This window comes from Blennius ocellaris, assembly GCF_963422515.1.
Source record: "Blennius ocellaris genome assembly, chromosome: 12".
Classification (NCBI taxonomy): Eukaryota; Metazoa; Chordata; class Actinopteri; order Blenniiformes; family Blenniidae; genus Blennius; species Blennius ocellaris.
The window spans coordinates 25,007,276-25,033,655 of NC_137661.1; the positions used below are offsets into that span (position 1 = coordinate 25,007,276).

Consider the following 26,380-nt stretch of genomic DNA (forward strand, 5'->3'; position numbering starts at 1 on the left):
ATATTAAAGTCAGCTTAAAAAGAAATTTATTTTTGTAAAATATTTGTTAACTACTGAGTTTTACCATTTTGTGTTTTTATTTAAGAAACAATATATGACTAATCAGCAGCTGTATGTATGTATGTATGACAGGGCTCAGTGAACTTATTTTTGTAATACTTCAGTACCTTGACATTAACAGTTGGTGGCTCTAATTCTACACTCCAGAATACAAACATAGAGGCACATTTACAGGTGTGTTGGTGCTCAAATGCTAGAAAACGTACCAAAATGGGGTAAATTTGAACTCGTGACTACAAATTAGTACTAAAAAGTGAATTTTGAGTGACGATGAACAGAAAGTCCAGACGACGTGGAGCTCTGCGAGAAAAGCTAAATGGAGTAACCACACGAGACGCATCCTTCAAATGTCAGTAAGTGTTAAAAGACATGAGAAACAAGATTGCTGGAGACCGAGACAAAAAGGACAGTAAGCATATGGAGACTTGGCATGGGGCTCAGGTTTGGCTAATCCCTGACACAGCTTTGTTTTCTTACGGGGGAAGAAGTTGTGCTTGTTAAAGGGAAACCTGGTCAGTATGGGAGCAGTGCATTGTCAACTGGTGAAGCCTTTTCTCAGGGCCCTAATTGTTTTGTTTTTGTTTTTTTTTTGTTTTTTGTTTTTTAAATTCGCGTACAAGTCACCAGCGTGAGCACTGAAAAAAGCCTCGGGTTGCTTCATTTGCACTAAACGCACAGAGAGGAGGTACAATGTTCTAGTAGCTGAGCAGAGCCAGGGACTTCCTGTCTCACCTGCAGAGTTTGGAGTTGAGGGTGAATTTGCTTGGCTTCCATGTGAGGATGCATTAGCCGCATTGACGGCAGTTCTCGCAGCGTACATGTTGGCTTCTTCCTGGAACTTACCAATGTTTTTCTTGTATCTGATTCTTTTATTCCCAAACCAGTTGGAAACCTGAGCAGACAAGACAAGGCAGTGACGTTAAACATTTTTTTTTTTTTTTTGCAGACACAAACACAAACCCGGAGCGAATCAAAGGCAAATCTGACGGCATGTAGCAGCATTGCGGTGCCCCGTCAGAGGTGTAAAAAAAAAAAAAAAAAAAAAGGGGCGGGGGGTGGGGGTGGGATACTGAGACCGGTGCTGTGAATCCGCATTAGTGGCAAAATGGAATGATTGCCAATAACAGTCTCATTATGTCACCATGACTGCAGCTATCATCAGAACTCACGCGAGCGCTAATCAGTCAACATCCGCTAACACCCATTACGGCTAATGGACTCCCAGACGAAGCCAGGGGAGGTAATCCCAGCGCTAATGATAAACAATATTAAGATGAAAACTAAATCAATCCCGCAAAGTTTCCGACGCTCCGAGTAGGTAAACATTCTCCTCTTTATTACGGCGGAGGAGCGGAAACTCGACAAATCATCTGGGCAAACCGGGCCCCCTTCCGCAATCTGAGGGGGGGGGGGGGGGTCGCATCCTTCACGCCTAGTAGAAATGAATGGAACCAATTGAGAAAACAATCCATTCCCCAGTGATGGATTCGAAACGCAAACGGCTGTTTACCTCGGCGACGTCATCGCCTGCCTGATTGTCAGTCCTCGCAGGACCCGAGCGACCCGGGCGCCGGGCGTGCAGAGATTGAGAGCGTAAAGCGGCGAAGGTTTGAGTCTGTCGGCTCCCGAGCGGCAGCGAACTCTCGTATGGAGATGAACGCGCGGCGGCTTATTCGTCGATTAGTTATCGATGTCAAGTAGAAGCAGGAATACTGGGGATTTCATTAAATTTGGCGACAAAGGAAAATAAAAAAAAATAAAAAATTTACAGGTTGGATATTGTGCAAAGAAGGCAAATAATGATGGTAATATTCTTCATCCAGCATCATGTTTAAAGAGTGCATGGGGGTCTGTGACCATTGCATCCATCAAAAGCAATAAAAAATGTAATTGTGCAAGATGAAACCAGATATTAGCTGTATTTGCAAATATATATTTGACCCCTCTGAGTCTGAGTAGTTTTAATCCACTGTTTAGAAACATGTCAATATCCCATTCCTCATATCTAGGTTTTCTCTTGAGTAATTCACAACATGGTCATTGCAACCAGTTTGTATGACAAACATCGGATTGCGGTTGAACGCCGGCTGCGTATAAAAGCACGTGTGCTACGTTTAAAATGTATCTTCAGATCCGGGAGTCAACCGGTTCCACCGCACGCTGAGATAAATACCGCCGGTGACCACCGTATTGTGCTCAGCTGGTGCCACTTCAATGGCGACGCCGTGTTCTTGGTCAAAAATAGCTTTGCTCCGGCTTCGTTTCCACGAGATTTACAAACTTCCGACATGTGGTATTTTTACTGCGCGTCCTTTGTTGTCTCGCTGAAAGGTACCACTGAAAGATTAGAGGAGCTGTCTGTACTCATGACAGTCAGGAAACCTATTCTTAGGTTACTTGCTTTAATGCTCTCAGTTGCTTCAGATTAAAGAAGGGAAAAAAAAAAAACTAAACAGAAAAGTCCTCGTCTCGCCGTTCGGCGTCACGACAGTGACGCCACAGGTGAGACGGCAAGAGGTGGACGCGACGTACCTGGGCCACTGTGATGGCGCACTTCTTTGCCAGCTCCTCTTTAGCCTCCTCACTCGGGTAGGGATTACTGAGGTGCGAGTAGAAGTACTCATTCAGGATCTCTGTTGCCTGCTTGTTGAAGTTTCGCCTTTTCCGCCTGCGGCAAGAAGTGGAGAGAGAGAGAATCGAGTCAATGGGCGACGTCAGAACGAAAACCTGTCGGAGTGTCAGTGGCGTGCACAGGCTCTGGTGTTTTACTGTATCGACTCTATTAACTTTTCACAAAAAAAACGATTAATCCTGATTGCGCGGACTCTGCAGGGACGATTTGTCATCGTCTAAGGATCAATCGATCAGATTTTTGGATTTTTGACTTACCGTTTCTGAATAAATCCCCCCAAAAATGCACAAAAATGTCAAATACAAAGCGGATGAGAGGCACCTCATGGAGATCAGCGTCTGTTGCCATGGAGACGCTCCCAGCTCAGTTTGATGGCACCGATATGAGCTAACAGCTAACATGCGAGCGATGCTAACTCGGTTCTGCAAACTTGTTTTCTGTGATCATCATTAAGAGGTACTTAAACCTAAAAGATATTATCGAATTTGATTATTTTCCAGATAAATGGTTGAATACTTTTTTTAAAGGATGAGTACAATTACGAGTACTAACCTTTAGCCACTTGCTGATACTGAGTACCGATACGATTACTCATTAAATGCCATAAAATCTCATTCAAATTCCAAACACACACGACCTTTAGCATGTAGCATGTAGCACATCTCAAGTGTGTGCAGTTAAACCAATGAGCGACATTCAGCTAACTCTGCTGGTGATTCAGCTGCTTATCAATTTTATCTTGTACGTTTCCATGCACCCGCCAGCGTTTGGCCTCACTGTGATATTTTGAGTTAACCAGACATCAGTGCAGAGGCTCCAAGATTAAAAAAAAAAAAAGAAAGAAAGAAAGAAGGCACAATTTAAACGCCATTAATGACACGATCCTGAGATTAACGCGTCCCCCCTCACCTTTCGTCTGTTCCTACACCAGATTGACTTCCTGCACGAGAAACTTTCAATTGAGCTGCAGTTTTGCTGGGAGACACTTTGTCAGGACACCAGAGAACAATTTAGTCTGGAATTGCTGCTGTGCAGCTCCATTTATGAGCAGCTAAAAAAAAAAAAAAAAAAGCCGTTAGCGGTGGCAATAATAAAAGCACATGCTGGCTCATAATAATTAAGTTAATGGCTGCGATTAATAGTGACAAAGGAGGTTTCCACGCGGCGGTTTGTGCTTACACCCAGAACATTGAAGCCTTTAAATGTACAGTATGTTGACATCTTCAATTAAAACTTCCACGTGTGTGTGTGTATGTATGTTTTTTTGGGGGCGATATTTTGTCATGGGTTTCCTGAAAACATGATGAAAAAGGATCGAGTGGAGTTCAACACTAGTTCTTTGAAATAAATATTTTTCCATCGGAATGGAATGTAAATATTATAAAGACTTGTTTAATTATTTGTATTAATTAACCGATGCTGGTTTATATGAGAATGGTGCTCAGGGCCCCTGTACAATATTTGAAAATGGCTCTCAACGTGGACCTTTTCGAAATCGCTTGGACTCCAGGAGAACAGTGGAAATGTACAACAGTTGGAATCAGTGAGTCACTGTCATTCTCAGGCTGTCTGTGTGTTTAAATTCTGTTGGAGTTTTGTTAGTTTTCAGTTCACAACCACTCTATGTTGTGTTTAATATTCAAACTATACGCTTAATTTATAAGGTCACATCGACAGCATATACCAAGCACATTTTAAAGGGATAATATTGTGCAGAATTCACTTTCTAAAGGTTTTCCAGCAGTAATAATCGTCTCCACACCTGGAACGACGCCCCATAAGTGAAGAGAGTGTGTCCTCTCTCTCCCTGGCTTGTTTCAGGTTTTAAAAAGTGTGTTGCTCCAACTAGCCAATCAGAAATCAAACCCTATATAGCGTCATCAGGGGGTTTAGCCAATCACAATCAAGGTAGGCTCCTCCCGCAACTGGGCAGCTCTGCTCTGGCACATGGCGCCACGTGAGGAAGTACTTCCTCCTCTCTTACCATAGATGGTAGCCAGTCCAGCTCACACAGACACAGCATATTCTGAATGCAGCTCCTATGATCCAATATTCAAATGGAGGGAAAATCAAGGAAAAACTGAATCAGGACATCAGATAACTTCACTGTCACCTGGTCGAATGTCAAAAATGGATTTAGATTCAACATCGCTCAAATATTTGTTTGCATTTTCTCTTTTAACGCCATTAAACACTTTTCCCCCAGATTTGCTTCTTAGAATGTCTTTATTTGGGTTTGGTCCTTTAAGCTCATCTAATTTATTTTACAGACGTACAAAGTAACAGTGTGACTTGCATGATCGCTCTCTGCCTCTCAAGCGTCTTTGGAAAGCCTCCAACGTGACACAATGACACACATTTTGATCATGAATATGAAAATGGTCGGTGCCCAACCCGACCTCCCGCTTCTTAAAGCAGAGATATCACATGCTGATGCCCTTGACTTGACTGACCCCTCCAGATCCTGCGCCGAGCATGTCTGCAATGTGCTACATCTAACGGGGGGGGGGGGGGGTGGCTTTACATAAACTGTCGAGGAACCCTGTAAAAAAATCTCTTTGCGAGCATCGACTGGCGAGGAGATTTGCACTAAAATCTCGGTCCCCCGCTCCGAAAGCCTGCATGAAAATATGTAAATGTGCGCAGCATGGTGCTCCAGCAGCCAGTAGATTAATCAGTGGAGCCGAGCGTGGCGGCGCCTCTCAACCAGTGAGAGCCTCTCCTCGTCCTCTTCCCCCCCCTCCCGCCGCCGCCGCCGCCACCACAGTCATTTGCAAGAGAATAGATAGGGAGCTTTGTGAGGGGAGCGCATGCCTCATTTAAATGTTATGCCTCCGACTCAGACTTTGAGTGAGATTTATCCTTGGGAGGAATGTATGCAAATCCCGAACACGCATCAAAGAGAACAAGCGATTACATTAGAAAAGGGAAACAGTTAGCGTTATGGAGCACGCGGGGAGCTCTTATTGGTGGCTACAGCGTTCCAAATGGCATCCGCGTGATCCACGGCTTGTGTGGTTTAAAAAAAAACCCCAAAAAAACACAGCGAAGTGCTTCGGCGTGTTTTGCAGCACGATAGGGGGGGGGGTAGGTTTCTGCATTTCATATGGATATCAGCCTGCGCACGGTGCGTCTGTGACGTGGTGAGACGTGGAGGTCGCCGTTCCAAGCGAGGACACGCACCTGGCGTCGAGGAAGCGGGAGCGCAGGATCATGACGGCCTCGCAGGTGCTCTGCTTGAGCTGCATCTGGATGGAGCTGAACTTGCGGTGGATGATGTTCACCATGCGCTCGATCTCTTTGGGCGAGATGGGCCGCGTGCGCGACTGCTCCCGCAGCAGGTTCATGACGTGGGTGGTGAACTCGTTGCACGCCTGCGAGGGAGGACAGGCACACAGAGAAAGGCATCAGGGAACTCTTCTTGCAAGGCACGGCATGGCTAAAGGTGCACAGGGATTTCTTGGAAGGTTATGGCGTCGACTCAATGAAATCATGAATGTGGTGCAAGGAAGCATGAACATTTGTAATCTTGTTATATATGTTTGTTTTTTCCCCCCTAAAGATGGTAGATCAGTCACTCAAGAATGTAGAATGAAAGTCCAATAGAGTGGCAAACACAAAAGTCGAGAACTGCTAAAACTCCAAATACCACTGCAACTCGCCGCCTGTTACAATGTAACGCAGTATTTAACAAAGTAACTTAAAAAAAAAGAGAAGTAGTGAAGATAATCAGCCCTCTATCATGATGCTTCACTGAAGTTGACAAGCATATAAACCGACTAATATTCCCCATATTATGATTTGTATTTAGTCCCATTGTCATGTTTTTCCTGACAGTACTCCAGTTTCAAATTCTGGTTCCGTATTAGTTTCTACTTTTATAGGTTTCATGTTTAGATTAAAGCACGTTTCATGTTGTGACTACGTATTTGCTCTTGCCTGGTTTATTGTTTGCTACACTTGCTTGTTTGTGCGCACAAAGGTCTCAGGCCGCGTTTAGACGTACCCAGTTTAAAAGAGAAAAACAAATTTTCCACCTCTACGTTTAAAAGAATAACTTAATTTACACTGGCCCACATATACATCTGGTTCGGAGCTGCTGTGAGCATGCCAAACCAGCAGGGGGCAGTGTAGCTAGAAGCATGAAGCCACAATAGCCAATCAGAATCCTGGAAAAAATAACGGGACGTCACGAATTGTGACGTAAATATCCGCCGACCTGCCCTTGTGGACAGAGATTTCAGGAATCGTCGTTTGTGTAAATGCGCCCAAACGCAGAGAAATATGAACGTGTTTTTCAGATACCCAGGTATATACGTGTAAACGTGGCCTCAGTTTGCCAAGGCGTCTTTGGTGGTTTGTTTGACTGAACTCTTTTGAACTCTGTTTAGCTTCCTCATCTTGAGTCTACAACCTGTTTCATCCCAGTTCTGGTTGTGCCCCTGTGTCATCGCTCCATTACACCTGTCACGGTTCCCTCTGCTCGTTTGGTATTTGGCTTTCTGGACACAGTACGCGATAAAGATTGCTCTTAGCTTAACCCTGAACTGTGTTTAGGTCCTCTTGTCAATTCTCCTTGAAACGTGCCAATGGATTCGGCGAAATATGATTCGTTTTTGGACTTTCCGATCACGTTGTTATGGACGCTCGTCTGCTTAGTGGCAGAGCCAGACAGTCGCTGACTGGTTCGACCAGAATCGAGACCCAGTTTTAAAACATCACTGAGATGGGAGAATTTTATTTTTAGTGCAAACCTTGACCTTTCCTTCTGTCTGATTTTGACATCTGAGTGTCTAGAATACATTCTTTGTGGGACACTGTTGTTGTTCTTCAAGTTTAAGCTTTGCGCTCTGCCTTATTTGATTTTTGTTTTCCCTCATGGTGTCCTTGTGTGCATTGCTGTTCTTAATCTATCATCCACTCTGTCCTCTATTCTAACGTGAAAAGAAACTGTTGGTACTGAGCCGGATTTTTATGAATAGTTACAAACAAACAAATACCAAAGAACTGTGCTGTGGTCAGACTGGACACTGTGTTGTTCGACATTTTTTTAAAGTAACATCGAAATTAATACAAAATTGTTTAATTAATTGACTTGAATCAGCCACAAAAGAGAAGAAGCACCAGTAGGTTAAAACAACTAAGTTAATCATTTTGTTCAACCTTGTATTGAATTATTATTATTATTTTTTTTAATATAATGAACTTAACCCAATAACAACATGAAGCTTCAAGAACTTATAAGTCACTTCGGTCATTCTGAATAAAAAAACAAAAACCATGAACTCACTACTGCCACCTAAAGCATAAACCTGGCATCACTTGAGTGTTCAGTAATTGAAGTTGCACAAAAACTCCAGATGAGTTCTCGATTTGTCGCCGCGTGGCGTCAAACCTTTAACTCCAGAGCGCGAGGACTTCAAATTCACTCGTGAAACAAACAAACAAAAAAAAAACCCCTGCCACCTCGGTTTAATGTAGCTGTGGGCTGAGTTTCCTCACGGGGTCTGTGACGGCGCTGATATGTCTCATATTTAACTGATACGGTGGAGGCAGTCTGTTGAAAGGAATCAATGACAGCTGTGCCACCCTCTCACATATGCACTTTTTCACAGTGAAGCCGACCCTGAGAAACGAACACCCTGACGTTTCGTTCACCCCCCCACCACCTCCCCTCCTCCCCCGTGTGACACCAGGCATGAATCTGCTTCTATATTACACTCCTGACTCCCGTGTCTCTTACTGTCTCTCTCCTTCTCATTCCTGCTACCCCCCCCCCCCACCCACCCACCCCCGTCGATCTCTCTCTGGATTTCGCCGTGTCAGGCTTTTGTCTGTGTCTGCCTATCTTGCGTGTTCATCTGTCTCGCCCTCGTTCATCTGAAAGGCGATGCGATTGTCGCTGCCGCTGTTGTGAACGCATCGCTTATCAAGGCAACGAGGGGAAAGCGGCTCCCCTCTCCTCCGTCACGCCCTCCCACACCGCCACCGTTACCCACTGAATTTCACACCACTGTTTGGATACGTGCACAACGAAGGCCAACCTGTGTATGTATAGATATATATATATATAAGGAATCAGTTAGTTGTTATTAATTAGAGATACCCAGGTAAGGCTGGCTAGCGCCTTAAAGGGGTCATATTCTCCCGCTTTCCAACACTTTCAATGGATTTTCTTGGTCCAAATACATTGTATTCAAAGTTTATTCCCCCAAAATCCATTTTTTTTCCCCCTCAGATTTTCCTCCATTTGAATGTTGGATCATATTGGACAGATTACAAAAGTTCATTCTTCCTTCTGCTTCCCTTTCGTTCACAACGGTGGAAACTTTTCTTTTTCTTTGAAATGTGATTGTTTTGAAAGAGGTACTATGTGTCAATATTCTCGCTAATCTTGGAGTAGAAGTGTGCATGCGGGAGGTGCGTTGAGGTTTGTCCTGACGGCGTGAGGAGTCCATACCGAGGGCTTTGCAGTCCTCACCTGTTCGTACTTCTCCAGCTCGGTGTGGTAGATCTGCCGGATCTGGGTGAGCTTGGCCCTGTAGTCGGAGTGCTCGGCCGAGTTGTCGGGCCCGGCCCCGCCGCCCGTGGCCGCCGCCGCCGCCGCGGCCGCCGCCGACCCGCCGCCCTTCTCCGGCCCGGACACGCCCTCCGCCAGCAGCATGTTGTCGAGCCGCATGAGCTGGGGGTCCGGGGGCTCCTCCTCCTGGGCGCCGCGGATGCTCAGCACTGCGATGACAGGAGAAGGGCACGGAGGTCAGTCGCAAAAGGTCACACCTGCGGCGGCGTGTTGTCGTAACAAGCTGTCAGCTGGGTGGTTGGGAGGGGAGGAGGAGGAAGACACACGCTAGCATGCATGCAGGCACGCAAAGGATGGAGGAAGTGTGCAGACGAACTGGGTGACGGAGAAGGCGGATTACTTAAAAGTAACACGGCTCAAACCGAAGACGTTCCGTCCGGGTTCGTTAATAAAAGGATTTAATTCTGGTGTCTGCCGCTGCCTCTGCTCAGAGTCACGCTAATATTCTCTTTAACATATTTGAATATTCCAGTGATGTTCTTAATATATTCCTGCTCCAACACGCCCAATTCAAATGTTCATGTCATCATGAAGATCTACACATTGCCTGAAAATTAAAAAAGAAAACAAAAACGTCCACATCTTTACATCGTATTCATCTTTTCAGGTGGATTTTCCGTTTTAGCAGTCATTATTAATAATTTAATTGACTTATTTTATAGATTTTTGTGGTTTTCTAAGGTTTTTCAATTGGAAATGTTAGATTTTTGTCTATTTACACTGTCTTTCATGTGTTTAGTGCTCAAAATGTACAGACTGTGTCACACCCCATAATTCACAATACTGGTAAAACACCAAATAAAGTAGAAATGATCGAACACAAACAAAAGCTTAGAAATTAAAATATGGAGGGAAAAAAGAAGAGAGTTGGGCTGGCTTTGTATCACATTCAAGACAGCTTTTGATTATTTAATTCACTAGTTATTCTGTCTTCAATTTCCCAAACGTGAAAAAAAAATCAGAAAAAGCTTAATAATAAGGCAGTAATGATGGAATTTTGTCATAAATTTCCACAGAAAAATCCCAAATGATGGATTGATGATCAACTATTTGTAAACTTTCTTTTCTATGAACTGATTGTTTCAGTTTTACAGTTACTATTTGAACTTTTGCTCCTTCAAGTGTTGTTTTTTTTGAGCAGATAAATTGCCAGCCAATCAGTTATCATGATTATAGGTGTTGAATTAAGAAGCGGAGCTTTTTTTCCCCCCTGCAGGATTGGATTGGACCGCTGCCCAAAACATTGCAGTGTGCTTCAAATTAATCTGAAGTGACGGCACAAATATGTGTTGTTCCCTACGACAACCAGATCCTAGATTAGGCGGGTACATCTGACGTCCACTAGAGGTCCCCCTTGACATTCCGTAGGACCTCTGTTGTCTCATCATCTTTTCTGAGGTGAAAAAAAAAAACCCAACAAAAAAAACCACTGCTCGATCTCCCTCCTTCATCTGAGAAACATCCATTTCAATATAAAAAAAGCTACACACTCCCGGTTGCGGAGTGAAGCGCCGCGATAGAATCCAAATTGATCCCAAAGCGCATCAATGGCCAGCTGGTGCTGGGGAAAAGGTGGTGGTCTTTTTTGGGGGGGGGGTAATTTTGGGGGGGGGGGGTTGCCTCCACACGAGCTCCGTGACTCGACACCCCGGCGGGTGTCAACGGCCACTTGAGGAAGGCACGTCTCATCGTTTGTCTCCCGATGAGAGGAGACAGGCGGAGAGGACCTGATTAATTCCGAGACAATAAGAGCGCTTGGTGCATTAACCCCAGACTGCGGTCCGGGTTGGTCGGGCCCTGATTCGGGGGGCAGTGTGTGTGTGTGTGTGTGGGGGGGGGGATCAGCGGGGGTGAGAATGAGGCCTGCTGTACTCCCATAGTCACCCCCCCCCCCCCGCACACTTTTGCCATTAAGTGGACTGGAAATGCAAATACAGCAACTGTTGGCGAGTGGACAAGGTCAGGGGTTCAGGCCACGACGCTCAGCGGGGGGTAGATTGAATGTGGGAGGAGGGAGGAGGGGGGAGGGAGGACTCTACAAACATCCCGTCTCATTAGCCGGACCCCTTCCTCCGCGCGGCTAACGTATGGAGGGTCTCGGGGAAAACCTCGCACGGCTTCACACCCGACTCACCTCGATGACAGCCGGGTCACGAACCCGGACGCACACCAGAAACTGTAAACCGCCCGCCTCCCCGAACCCTCGCAGCACAGAGAGGGTCTTTCTTCTTCTTCTTCTGCTGCTGCTGCTGCTGCTTCCTCCCCTTCCTACAGTTACCGCCTCATAAATACCGGACCAAAGTGGGTGTTAAATCCAGAGCACACCACAATATCCCCTGGAAGAAAATGAGCCGCACTTTCTGGAAGTAATTTCCACTTGGGGAAAACAAGTCGGAGCGGAGTGTACTTAAAGAGGGAGAAAAGAAGACTGACGAGTGTGACAGAGCGCACAATAACAAGTTACATTGAATTAAAAAAAAAATATAAAAGAATGGTTCACAGGATTTGTGGTTTGAGATACCCTTCCAGACATGTTTGGAATCCGCCTGGTTTTCCCCCAAAAAAGAGAAAAAGTTTAGCGGGATGGGGCCATGCCTCGCCCCCACACCGGGAAATATAGAATCTATGAGAATTATAAGGCAGAAGACTGAGATCAATTGTTGTTTTTCGTCCTTCAAAATGCCAGAAAGATGTGAAAATAATGTTAACGATGCTAAAAATGTCAAACGACTGTAAATTTTTCCGCCTCAGAGCACAGAAGAGTGACAAATCAGAAAATAGTCAATTGTAGAGAGTTTTTTTCATTGCTGAAACAACGTGGAACTACATCGAATGAATTATTAAATTTGTGTATAGTATTTTGCTTCCAAACGTCTAATTAGAAGCTGCACACTAATAACACGCTGGTAGTTTTCCCACATGGAACAAAACACCTACAGCTGTTACACATAAGCACTTTGTTTTGTCTTTTTACTTGCTCAGTTCATTTTTGTGCTGTAAGTGGTCATAAAATACAGTTACCAGGTCAGACGTGAGTAAATTCCATGAAGACAGGAATAATCACATATTCAGATATAACACAAGCACAAGAAAACTAACAAACAACTGAATAAAAGCTTGAAATAGTGTTGTTATTTATATATTTAACATCTTTGAACATATGTTTTGAAACTGCTTTTTTTTAATGATGCAGATTCAGTAATAACTATATTAACAGACCCAAACATTTGCTGGTAAGTTGCTTAAATTTTGATATAACGACGCATATCTAGCAACTTGAATCTTGCTGTAAATGAAAACGATGTCCACTTAACACAGAAATGGATTGAATACTGAAAACAAGGTAGTTTTCATGTCGGGCCACTCGTGGGTGCTGTTGTTTGTTTTTTTGGAATAATGCACAGACGTGCAGCAGAGAACAATACGCTATAGACATGAACAATGGCGAGATCGCGGATGTTCTAGCGGACAACCAAGCTGGATTGTTATTTCGGTGACTGTCAAAATAAAAGTTCCAGGAGAATATGAACTGAGAGTCATGACATTCAGGAGGTAAACATTGTTCATATTGTCCGTCTACTGAGACAGAACTAATTATTATGTCTATTGCAGAAGCGTTTTTTTGGCGTCTGCACGGAAATAGACCCGGAGTGTTTTCAAAAAGTTGCATTTTCAGTGGCTCCGACATCCGAAATGCAACAAAACCTTTTGCATTTTTCACTTGAATGCGTTGTTGTGTAAACAGGGTCTCAATCTTACATTAATATTTTTGAACCACAAGGTGGTACAGTGAGTCACTCCTGTGTTTACTCTAAATAAAAAAAATATTTAAAAAAAGCGAGAAAAAGAGTCTCCTGATTCTTTCATTTTGCTTATTCAATTAGATGGATTGGCCAAAGTGGAAATAATGTCTGAAGCGACTGGCAGCTGAACAAACACCAAGCAGCCTGGACGACACACTGGACTGAGGGTAAATATATATACGCAGTGGCAGTATCTTTGAAGGAAAAAATATAAAAGGTTCTAAATACAGTAGTTATTATTGGGATAGAAGGTTTGAATTAAAAAGAAAAAGGGAAACTCTGGACAGTGCTGGCGCAACACGTATAGGAAGAGAAGTTCTTCTCTGATGGTTCAAGCAAAACGATCTGGGGCCGGATGTCTTCCTCTGGACTCGTAAAATGTCTAGACTGTCAAGTGAAAACGGGAACATAAAAATTCCCAGAGTCTACAGAGTAGAAAAAAAAAAAAAAATGCAATCCACCCCTGCCAAGTTCCAGTGTTTGCGCTGGTGAAGTGTTTATTTCACTTGGCTTGAAGCTCCTTCAGCATCAGTGCTAGAAGAGCGCCTGCTGCAAACAAGGTCATTTCTGAGGAGATCTCTTAGGAGAGGGGAAACGGGAGGAAGAAAAAACACACACACACACACACACACACACACACACACACACACACACACACACACACACACACACACACACACACACACACACACACACACACACACACACACACACACACACACACACACACACACACACACACAAACAGGCTGACTTTTTCGTTTCTAAACTCAAGATAACAAAAGGTCAAGGATGGATTGGAAAGCAATCCGTGACGACAGTTGTCCCAAAATAATTGACAATTAGCGCAAACTCCCCCCCCCCAGACGAGGGTTGTTGACACATGTATCGCCCCTTTTTGTTAATATCGCCCCTTTTTGTTAATATCGCCCCTTTTCGGGTGATCCCGGCTCGCCTCTGGCCGCCGATCCCGGCTGCCTCGGGGGAGAGCATCCGTCAAGACGGACCCGGGAAGGGGAACAATGCATCACGCCATGTTGGCTGTGTACTGTCGTCCCTCATTGGCGGCGCATTGTCACACTTAGCGTCCTACCGAGCCGGGAACCAGCCAAGTCGCTCGCGTGTTCTGTAAACATCGGCTCCGTCCCGGCACCTCTTATCACTCAATCCGGAGTCGGGGGGGGGGGGGGGGGGGGGAATCCTCGACTCCCAGAGTGGATCCCCCCTCTTCACGTCATCGGCTCATCCAAGCTTTTCGTCGCGAGGCGCACGTCTTAAGGAAACATGACGCGGCGGCTTCCAAACGACGATTTATTTACACGGCGCTGCACTGAAAGCCCGTAATTAAAACCATGGAGGGATTATCTCAAACAAATAAAATTAATAAAGAAAAGAAATGGGGGGGGGATAATGTGCCGCCATAAAATAGGCTTTGCTTGTGGGTCATAATTACACGACTCAGCGAGGGCCACTTTATTGGCTAATGGCAGCCTAATTGATTCGTCCTAATGTTCGCCGAGCCTCCGGGTCTGCTGGGCACTCCCCCGTCCAATTGCGCCGGTGAACTTACTTAGCCACCCGCAGACAAAACACTGAACGCTCTCCCGGGGATAAACAATCGCGCGTGAGTGTGTTTGTGGAACAGAGAGAGAGAGATAGCGAGAGAGAGAGAGAGAGAGATTTGGCCACACTCCCCCCCCCCCCCCTCTGTGAACACTTTTTTCCCCCCAGTATGGCTCTAATGGACGCCTTTTCCCACTTGGAGGCATTTCAGAGACGGCTTGTTGTCAAACGACAACCCCCCCTCCCTTCAGTCCTTCGTGTTGACAAGCAATTTTCACAAGGACGTATATATACATTGGGGGGGTTATTGCTTCATTTTATGTTATTACACAGAAGAAGGAAAAAAAACAAAAACATGCATTTTGCTTTGGCTTCGGTTTCTGAATATACAGAAGACGCCAGAAGACGTGTAAAGCAGCAGCCGAGGGGGGGGGGGGGGGTATTTGTGTTGCATTTCATGGACAGAAATGTCACCGGCCCAAAGAAAGACGGGAAAAGTTTTAAAACTCGAGGAGGACAAAGATGACATTTGTTTCACCTTTCAACATCTGGCCTTTTACAAATCGGATCAATATTTAATAAAAGTCCGGGACAATTTGCTTTTCGAGGAGGTGGATGCTTTAACTGTCTGGTCGGTTTTTTTTTTTTTTTTTTCTGGGAATACATATTTCATTTCTGCAACAAATGAAGGTAGGGGTGAGGGGGGGTTGGGAATATCATGGTTGGAGATGATTTACGCTGGTATTTGGGAATGTAAGGGGGGAGGCCCGTTCTGCTTTCCTGTTATATAAAGTCATTTGAGAATATTGGGCCTGAGCCTCGTATGAAGATTGTTCTGGGTACTAAAGTACAGTATTAATTAAAGTATTTACAGCAGAGATGCTTCATTTGGGAGCAGCTCTGACTGTGTTGGCTGGATCTGGAACTTGTAATGTTTAAAGCTTGCAAAATGACTTTTCCCCAGGAAGGCAGTTAATATAGGAAGTGGCAATGGTGTACATAAAGAGTTAAGGGCTTCATGATTGTAAGTGGATGTGAATTTCCTTGCAGGTGACATCATTTTCAAAACTAACTAGGTACGTAACAGCGTGAATACTACATCCCAAATTAAGATGTTGTTATTGTTTTAAATCACAAACTACACCTTTAACAATATACACACACACACACTGTCTGATGTTAGCAATCAACGAGCCTCAGTGTTGTGACACAACTGTTCACCACAAGATGGCAAAGTAAGTCACTTTAGTGTCTAATATGAGAGGTGGTAAGAAATGTACAAGATTTAACTAATACCAAACTGACAAAAAACACTACAGAGCTGGACTAAACTGGATTACCACTGCCACATACCTGAAAAATGGATTTTGATGTCATATTGAAAATATCAACAAAAAAAGATGAGTAGGACCTTGCAGATGATCTGGGTGTGGGGTTTCATTAGGAATTAACGCAGAATCTGTTGTTGGCTAGAATGCTATGGTGACTTGATTAAAAAAAAAGAGAGAGAGAGAGATTCAAAAAGCCCCTTGAATTGACGAAACACCAGAGAATGAACTCTGCCATAACAGAAATTGACTGCGGCAAAACTAAAGTGAGTTCGCCCCCTGAGCGCTGTAAGTAGAATTTTCTTTCCTTTTATTAAAAAGGGAGATGCTATCAGCGAGGAGAGGACACAGGTCCATCGCAGATCGGCACGTCACCTCAGCGTACATGATGGCCGTTCATAAACGTGGGGAAATATCAACATTGACAGGAAGCACAAGCGAGATCCGGGGTCTAAAAATACACTTTTTGGGTCTTTGACAATATTTGGAAATTGTATCAAGAGCTTGTCAGGGGGATTAAGATTCCTTCCAGGACACTGCTCACATCTTCAAAAAAAATTATTCTTTTTAGTCTTTTCTTTTTTTTTCTTCTTGTCCTTCTTCTTCGTGGTATCAAAATTTCAGACTCAAAAAGAATTGCTCTGCAGTCCAGATACCTTATCCTATCAGATTAACGGAGGCAAATGGCAGCCTGTCAAAAACCATTACCATATGTAATCCCCTTCTAGATTTCGAAGGCGTGTCGACAGGGACCGTCGGCATGGCAGCCTGTCATGGCGATCGGTGTGATTGGGGTTGGTGGTGTCGGGGTGGGGTGGGGTGGGGTTGGGGGGGGGGGCCTGATGTTTAATTAATGACGTTGGGGCTGTTCTGTCACAGCGAGACGGACGGGGAAACATAAAGGCCTCTGACAGAGATTGGACACTTGGATTGGAAGCGGCGGAGACCTTTCGGAGCCCCCCCCCCACCCCCCCTCCCTGCTCTGCACCCACATGCCTGCAATGTGATCCGTGGCGTTGCGTCACCGGGCCACAAGTGACACTCGATGCCTGGTCAGGTGACGGAGGCGCATGCCCGGGCGGATCAGCAGCCGCCTGCTTTGACATTTCTGAGAGCTCTTCCGCGAGGAGGATTTCAGAGCCAGCGACGTTTTCGTAACTTGTTCCACTTCATTTTCCTCGCCTGCCGTAGTTTTCTTTGTATGACTCTGTATACTGCGTTATCCACAAAACCATGATATAAGGCAAATATGCCATGATTTCCAAAAATTCCGACGGTGGCGTCCATCTGAAGGCAGAATTACAGAAGCTGAGCAACTTGTTTTTGGTCATTTCTATTTTGATTTCCTGCTTGTGACTCTGCTGTTTAGCGACCAGTTACAACATTATTCATTCATTCAGTCTTTTGCGATAGCTACCTACGCTTAACACTGAGTAGACACACTAACTCCTGCTCTGCTGAAGGCTACATGCTATGCTAATCCACTTTGATACACAGTAAACATCTGAGCTCAGTGTTTTCTGTGCAACTTGCAGGTGGAATATGCTGAACTGAACACCTGCATATGAAATGAGTTGCATTTTGGAATTTCTGCATCGCTTTTCTGAGTCCTAACTCGTTGTTATCGCAACCCCGCTGTCAAGCTTTATTGATAAAACAGACAGTAGAAGAAATCTGAGAAACAAAAGCATGAAGTATTCAGGTTTTAATTGTGAAGAGAGAACACGGGTAAACCTACTTGCAGCCGGAAATGACCTTTGCTACCTCACAGCAATTAGCTCCTTAAAAAAAAAACCCAACATAATAATTAAGCCAAGTTATTTTAAGTTCTATAATAGCTGGGTTGGCCTGGAGTTCTGCATACGACAGTTTACTACCTGCAGCAATCACACGAAACATCAATAGTGGGACTTATCAGTGCTCAGATAGACAGTGATTTTATTACTTTAGCTTGATATTTGTTCAAAATACTGACTCCAACTTTATTAAGATGTTGCATAAAGAAACGTTGCTTATTAATGTCACACAGAAACTTTAGAGTGAGGCATCAACCACGTTCCAAACTCTAAAATGTATTCAAATGCACCACGCTCGTAGCTTTAATAATCTTTCGGTGGCTTATGTTTTCCGCAGTGACATGACTAACCTGGCTTCTTTCAGATTAAAAAAAATAAATAAATAAAAAGGGATTTAAATTATTGCTGATTGAAGCCATAAAAAGGGAAGCGGAGTATGCTCCAAAGCAGAGTGTTACAATTTGTAATGATAAACAGCATGTGGTGTACTCCAGCCTCAAAGAGTCCCCCCCCCCCCCCCCCCCCCTTAAAAAAAAAAAAAACCCCATCCCGTCTGGTAGGAGCCAAGCGCTTTTGCATAATTAACCCTTTTCTGGTCAGGCTGCGGTCGGCCTGTCCGCTTGGATTTACAGTGACGGCCCTGGCCCTATTTGTTTGCATTGGTGCTTCAGTGGGCGCACTTCATTGTGGCTTCAGCAGTTAATAAATCACGGCGGAAGCCTCTCGCTCCGCACCAGTCTGTGCTACGGTGGTCCTGTCACGAGGCGGGCGCCAGAGCTGAAGCGACAGCTACATGCTAATTCAACATCGGCATAATTCATTATACAGTCACAAGTGTACTGGAATGGAAAGAGAACCAACATACACCAGGAGGAAGACGACAGGCATCAAACTGTTAAATCTGCCTCTCCTTAAGTCCCCTCTATTTACTTTCTTTTTGGGGGGGGGGGGGGTCCTCAAGACTTTAAACTCTTGCCAGCAATATAAAACTAATTCACTCTTATGATATGCAGGGAAAAGTGCTTTGGGATCTGTGTGTGTGTGTGTGTGCATAATTTTACTGCACTTAATTTCAAAGCATAAAGTCATGTAATTCATTTTAAGGGAAAAAGGTTAGCAGATGATATCAGAGAGGTTAATGGATGATGACGACAATGAAGTGAGGACCCAGCTCTTTAACGGTGTTGTTAAAAAGAAATCTGGCTTTTTATGAAACATACTAATCTATAGAGCCACTTCCTGGAAGTATCTCCGAGAGCCAATGTGAAGCGACACGTGAAAGAGGTGGAAGAGGAGGCCGGTGAACTAAAGAGGAAATTAACGAAAAAGATAAAGAATCAATTAAACCGATAAGGCCTCGTGCTCTTCGGAAGGTGAAAATCAAGGAGAGTGGAGCTGACAGCCTTCGCATTAAAGCGCACTGCTACACCCTCACCCCACCCCCCCCCCCCCCACCCCCACCCACCAGAGAGCAAGAAGGAGTAATGTCTTTGTGAAGAGACACAAACCGAATTTATCCATCACGGCTGAGGGTAAGAAAAGAAAACCACATTTTAAAGTCTTACTTTTATAACAATACTTGTGGATGTTCCCCATAACGTAGATGGTCCCCACAAATGTGACCTGCCTTTTACAGATTGTCCCCACGAAGGCTCCAAAACAAGTTTGCACACACACATATATTTAAAACCATAAAAAAAAAAAAATTTTTGCTGGAACCTTTGGTATTCAGAAGAACGCTATGCTTGACCTAATCCCGCTGTGTTCAGGATGAAGTTAATGCACCGCCAGCCTCAGGCTTACACACACTTCTGTTATTGTCTGGAGAGCCAAGAGGAAAACACACTCAGATTCAACGGTGAACATTCCGATGCTTTCGCGAGGACGAATCAGACCTCGACTCTGTCGCAGTTCCTTTAAGACAACGACGAGCTCGGGAAAGAGATTTTGATTCCTCTTGTATTTAGACTTTCACGGAGCGGAAATACTCTCATTCTTCTTATGTCGGAGAAAACGCATTGCTGACTCAACCGATGGAATTTATGACGCGAACACGGTTTTGTTTGGTTCCATAACTCTTGGCGAGCGTCCGACCAGTGCACATGTTTGGGTGCTACGACTGTTACGTAAGATGCAGGGATAGGTCGCCGAGTTAAATGGGGAAACTTGCAATAACATAATATCCAATGCAAAGGTTTTGCTCCAGAAATATCACAACGTTGGTGCTTTGCAATGTGACAGGCGACCTGCTCAGTTTATGGAACAGAAAGCAGACATAACCAGTGCTATAACTACAATCAGATCCTCCAATCACACCATCATCAAACACTTCTGATATTGAGCAGACCGAATACTGTAGTTGTCGCATTTTTTCGCTTTAAAAGGCAGCATTCTTCAAGCCCACCAACCTCACAGTAACCTGGCAAGTCTCTCCTCTTTGAATAAAAATTACTCTCATTATTACGCCTCTGCTGTTATTTGATGAAGCGGCGAGGTAAATGGCACGGTTCACAGCCCCTCCTGGCTGGAGTCGGCCCGCTGTGCAGGACGGGCAGCAGTTAAAGAGCATCCAGACGAATGTCCAGCAACACGGGGCATTTGAGGGTTCGGCAGCACACACCAGTCTTTTCCATGGCCTCAGGGGCTGTGTGTGTGTGTGTGTGTGTGTGTATGTGTGTGTGTGTGTAGTGAATGGCCCAGCGATGTCATTAACAGTGGGCCCTGCTCTACCTTATTAAAGCCATTCCTTCAGGAGAGCAGACGAGCATGTCACAGCGTGAAACCAGGCCAAGGAGGGGAAGGTGACCAGGCTGCCACCCTCAGCTTGTAAGGGGGGGGGGGGGGAGGGGTTGGGGGAGGATTGGTGGAGGGTTGTGGCAGTGCGAGCGTGGCGCGGGCCGCTTTGCTGTCAGACTCATCCCCGGGACCCCCTGATGCCCGTGTGATTCCCCTGTCAGTCTGTGTTAATGGAACTCGCAGTGGTCATGTTCCCTCGCATTCCCATCTCCCGCCGCGGCGCCGCGTCTGCTCGGCCTCCCGCCGACCGAAAGGCCTGACCGCCGTGCCCCCCCCCCCCCCCCCCCCCCCCCCCCATTCGCCGCAAATATGCTCGGGGTGACCACAATTTGAGGAGACTGGAAACGGAGGAGGCCGGGGCGATTGTAGACAAAAAACATGGGGCAGATGCGAGGGGGGGGTGGGGTGAGAGGTTCTCGCACTTCAGCTGGAGCACCTGGCACGTCTGCACCGCTACTATCGGACACGAGCGGCATTTTTAATTAAAAAAAAAAAAATTTCTTTCACCAGGGCGGCTCGCTCGCCTACTGCCAACCAGTTTATGTAGAAGTGATTAAGAGTAATTAATCCTTAATCAAGATGATTAGCCAAGTCGCAGTAAATTAAGCCGCATCTGGTGCGGCGGAGGGTTTGTGAGTGGCAGCAGGCGCGCTGAGAGAGAATAAGTTTGCCCATCGGCCACATGAAACGACCCAAAATAAACACAACAAAAAAAAGCCCCAGCACGGTCTCTGGATCCGAACACGACATGGTGTTTGTGAGTTCAGTTAAAAAAAGAGAAGTTACCTTCAAAGCCAAACATTCGGAACATCTTGACAATTTCAATTTGTGTTTTTTTGTAAGTTTGGTGTATGTTTTGGCAAGTAAGGCATCGAAGAGAGTGTTTTTTGTCCAGATGACCATATATAACCATCAATGCATTATTAGTTAGTTACTATAATATTTTTCTGTTTATATTTTAAGGAGTCACAATAGAAATGGACCTTCTACTCTCAATATCCACAGTGTGACTGTAAAAATGTGTGCTTTCGTGTGTATTTCAGTGAACTGCTGCAATTTATTTATCTCTTTTTGATCGATACGCCATTTCAACCCTTAACTATATTTACTATATAGTAGGGATGCACTGATACCGACACCAGTTCAGAGTACTTGTATTCTTAATGCCTGCGGGTATGCAAGACAGGACGAGCAACGTCAGCGGTTTGGAGATTCCTTAATATTAATGAGAATAAGTAAGTCAGACTGTGTGAACTATGACGTGCCAAAATATCAAGAGAAGAGCCGAAAGGTAGTTCGTACAACACCGGCAGCTTTAACAGAGACGGTTGGAGCATTTCAAGACTCTTTCTTTGCGAAAGTCTGGATTTTTTTTTTTTTTTTCCGGGCTGAATCGGTTAAACGTTGATATTTTCGCCATATTTGATATCCCTTGCAGACAAATCGACGTTGGTGTGATCGGTTTGGGGGGAAACTGCCGTCTTGTTTTGGTTGTTTCGGGTTTATTCTCTGTGCAGAAGTGAGAGCTTTTATGGGAAGTATATTATAAAGATGTAGTTTTTTTTTTTCCCCTGGTAGAGTAACTTTAACCTCGTGGTTTTACCGCGACGCTTTGCCACCGTTGTTGCAGGAAGGGGGAGACGCAGAGGCATCAAACACTCGAGACGGCACTGAAAGAGAAAGTTGAAACGAGGTGAAACTAATTGACAACGTTGCTGCAGCCACCGGCTCCCTCTCATCAGAGCAAACCAGAGCAGCCGGGGGGATGGGGGGGGGGGGGGGCGTCGCTGTTGTGGAAAAATTACAAGCGCAGCAAGCATCAAAGATTAGCGACTCGGAGGGTCGTTTCAGGCGAGATAACGTCAGAATCCCCGGACCTCGGGGGAATTGATCGAAGCCAGTGATCCGCTGTCATTCCTTGAAGAGTTCATCCCGGAAGTTTTTTTGGGGATTTCAGCAGGCGAGAGGTTCAATCTGTTCCGTCTGCAGTCAAACACAGTTTCCACGACGAGAGCGGGCGGCCAGACGTTTAACCCCGTATGCCCTGGACTCGTGAACTTCCTGTCCTTCAGAACGAAAGGCCTCCAGAAAGGGGTTTACAAACCCGAGAGTGAAGTGAAGCCCTTCGAGTGGGACCAGTAAACTGCGGGGTGTGAGTCTGTGTGCAGACGATAACTCCCCGTCCGCTCCATTAATGTGCATGTTAACAAGCTGCTCGACTCCATATTTATTGATTTATGCAGAATTTGCTGTTCTACACATATGTACACCTTTTCACAATGTGGCAGTTTTTCAGTTTTTTTAATCACCGTAGATTAGAAGGCGGAACTTTTTCGTAACTGCTACGATGAAACTACACGCGATCAGCAGTGATATCAATGAGTGGCCAAAGCTTTGCAGTTTACATTATGCAGGTTACTGTTATTTCAACACATTCAGTACCGAGCAGCTGTAGTTTCTAGGACGAGAACAAGTAAGACGGATCAGAGTACTTATCAAATGCCATAAATTAAAATGCATATTCCATACGCAAATGGTACCTAAAGGCACGGGTTCACCGTACGTTTGTCACTCATTTTGTTTTAAGGAATCGCCAAACCGCTGACATCACTCGTGCCCTCTTGCAATGCAAAAAAAGCTAAAAGCTCTACGAAAATCAATCATCTGTGTACATCTAATACCTTAACCATGTGGACATGGCTACACACAGTGTAGTTTCTTGACCTTAAAAAGAAATAGGTGTTTTCGAGGATGTTTGTATGTATAATTTGTACTTTTATAAAACCCAGAAACTGATTTTCTATTTTTTTAAAGCACACAACCACACACAGAGATCACTCTGTGTGCAGACACACTGAATCATTGATTGGCTGAGTTGCCTTAAGACGTCTCGGGGTGAAGCAGCAGCAGCAGCAGCAGCAGCAGCAGCAGCAGCAGCAGCAGCAGCAGCAGCAGCAGCAGCAGCAGCAGAAGCAGCAGCAGCAGCAGCAGCAGCAGCGGCGCCTCTCCGTAGCTTTTCCCTGCCAGATAAATGATGCCGGAGGACTGGTCGTGTGCCGGGGAACCTGTTCCATCACAGCGGGTGCTTCACGTCTCTTAGCCCAATGTTTCTTCCCCCCCCCCCCCCACACCACCACCCCCCACCCCGGAGAGTTTCCTCCCTGCGCCCCAGTCTCTCCCTGTTACACCGCTCCAGATTAATTAACACACTTTAATGAGCTGAATTATTAATGGGCCTCTTACTTGGCAGTTTAAGGAAAATGCGGAAGAGGAGACGGCGCCGGGCGTCTGGGAATTGGGGGGGGCTCTCATTAAAACATCACACAACGCCTCTGGGACGAGTGTTATTTAGCCGAGAGAAATAATAGGATTTGGTATTTTACATATCGGGAACAGTGGAGCTGCTAGAGTGTGAAGAGATAGGGGAGAGGAGCCCTGCAGAGGCTCGCGCGCAACATTATGTCATTATGATTTGAGGCCCGGGGAAAATGAAAGGCCATCTAATGCAGCCACTAGAAAAGGTTTTCTTTTTGATTGTTCAGCACAGATGGGAGCAATAATATCTGAAATGAGGTGGACTAAAGCCGGAGTGAAACGAATGAAAAGGGAGGCAATTTCCAGGTGAATATGTCTCATTCTCCCCCCCCCCCCCCCCACCCTCCTCTCTCCAGCGAAGGGGACGGGTTTTTATCTGCTTACAGTGCCGAGGATGTTCATCAGAACCGGGAATGTGGGAAAATGCCATTATGAAAGCTGCAGGAAAATGAGATTACTCACGTGATATCATGGCGGTGATAAGAGAAAGCCCCACGGTGAAGAGACATGAAATGAAACTGGGAAACAAGTTGCGGAGTTTGTTTCCGGCGAGAGGAAATGCATATTTCTGCCAGAGCTAAATTCAATTCCCTTCTGCCATTTCTACTGTCAGGATTACTCACATCTCTGCCGCACAATGTGCACGATAGGCACACTCACCAGGCATCTGTCTAATGATATTAACGGTATTCTTCCCATGCACATACAATAAAAAAACAAAAAAAAACAAATGTGACGCAGCTGTGGTTAACCTTCACTTATCACCTAACCGGTATTAACCAACAAATGATGGTTTTGCTTCATACAAAAGGGGCAATAGTGGAGAGCATCAAACGTGTGATTATAGATCAGCGAGTGTGTGAAATGTCACAATCTTTGGTATACGTCGAGAATAAAACGTGACGAAATGTCACGTGGAGCAAATTCGAGCTTGCGCAAATAAACAGTGAACCTCTTAAACAACAGCAAAACAAGCCTGTCCAGTTACATAATACCAGTGTGAACACTAAGTGGGTGTTTGGTGAAACATGAAGTTACAAAAAAAATAAAAACCGAGAGAGTAACAGTAAACACAATGGAGGAGCGGCTTTGTGAGTAAAACTGTATAAATCTAAGAGCAACACTGAGAAAACTAAACCACCATCATCCGACACTCTGAAATCGTTCTGTGATGAGAATAAGTTTAGTCATCAACGGCACCACGGGCGAAAGGGAAGCGCAAAAACACTCGTCCAGAGTGTCTCTGTTTATAGTCCTTCTATTGTGAAACATGGCGGCGGTATCATCATGCTGTTCGGTTTCCCTCTTCCCTCATACATCAAAGGAAAGATAAAAGCGAAGACCAAAGATTTTACTTAGAAATTACTTACTACTAGAAGCTCTTTAAGCAGGATGACGAGTCAAAAGCTGATATCTGGTTCCACATAAAGAAGGTTATGGTTGTAAAAATGTCAATATTGGATATCCTTTCTGATAATTTGGGATTATTTGGGGGCGATATATTAATTACTGCTACGATTAATTACACTTCAGATTATGAGAAGTATTCTTGTCATGTCTGTCAGCAGTGTCAGGAGATGAATCCAAGGGTGTGTTGACGTTTCCGAGCTCCACAAAGCTAATTAGCCTAGCTACTGTGGATTAAAGTGGACAAATCAATGAGCTGTTTGTTCCAGGCGACAGCGCCCCCTAACCAGCAGCTGGTGTAACTGCACGACATTTTTCAGGAGGTTTGATCCGAAGGTGTGAAAATTCTTTGGATCCCTCCCCTCCCCAGTGAACCGAGTCCCGGGAATATCCCGATGTGAAAGGCCTCTAAGAGTTTAAAAATGATCAGCAACGAGTCCTGACCTGAATCTAACCCGAACACTTCTGAAATGTGACGTTTCAGAAGAACAACTCCCGCAAAAACCCGCAGCTCTTGAAGGCATCACAACCGGCGAGCCAGAAACTCACAGCAGACGAGGCACAAAGAAGCTTCTCGATGGATACGAGAGACATTTAGAGTCTGTCAGGGCCGCCGGCAGTTCTACAACTACATCCCGGTGAAGGGTGCCAAGAATCGTACGAGACCTTCACTGTTCAGTATATGTTGCCGTGCTTCAGGGAAAATGTACGTTTCATCGACTACGCTGCTTCTACACAAGACCTTCGATTGCGATATTCCAAGTTGAAGACAGACCCTCTGTGTAACAATGAACACATATGATGCAACTGTGTTGCAAAAGAACAGCGATAAGGTCAGGGTTTTTTTGTTTTTGTTTGCTGTTGTTGGGTTTTTTTTTGCTTTAATGGTATGAAGCAGCCGGAGTTTAAATTAAGCGGCGGTCATATTTCTGGTGTGATGAGGAGCGTTTTGTGCTGCGATGTGGGGGAACAGTTTTCACGCTCGCTCTCGGAATCCACCGCGAGATCCCAAGGGATCCCTCTCTCTCTCCCTCTCTCTCTCTCTCTGTTTGTATACAAGCTGTTTACCAGCGTCGGCTGTTCCCCGTGTTCGGGGAGAA

The 26,380-nt window shown here is 45.1% G+C and overlaps 1 protein-coding gene across 2 annotated transcripts in view; it reads right to left on the reverse strand.

Moving 5' to 3' along the window:
• pbx1b (pre-B-cell leukemia homeobox 1b) overlaps nucleotides 1-26,380 on the reverse strand; it is a 73,858-nt gene that overhangs the window by 11,442 nt on the left and 36,036 nt on the right. For both annotated transcript variants that reach the window (XM_080506099.1, XM_080506100.1), the window contains exons 3-6: nucleotides 9,174-9,421; nucleotides 5,876-6,066; nucleotides 2,593-2,728; nucleotides 793-952 (exon numbers count right to left, since the gene is read on the reverse strand). In XM_080506099.1, coding sequence (XP_080362225.1) covers nucleotides 793-952; nucleotides 2,593-2,728; nucleotides 5,876-6,066; nucleotides 9,174-9,421 — 735 coding nt within the window. The remainder of the gene's footprint in view (nucleotides 1-792; nucleotides 953-2,592; nucleotides 2,729-5,875; nucleotides 6,067-9,173; nucleotides 9,422-26,380) is intronic.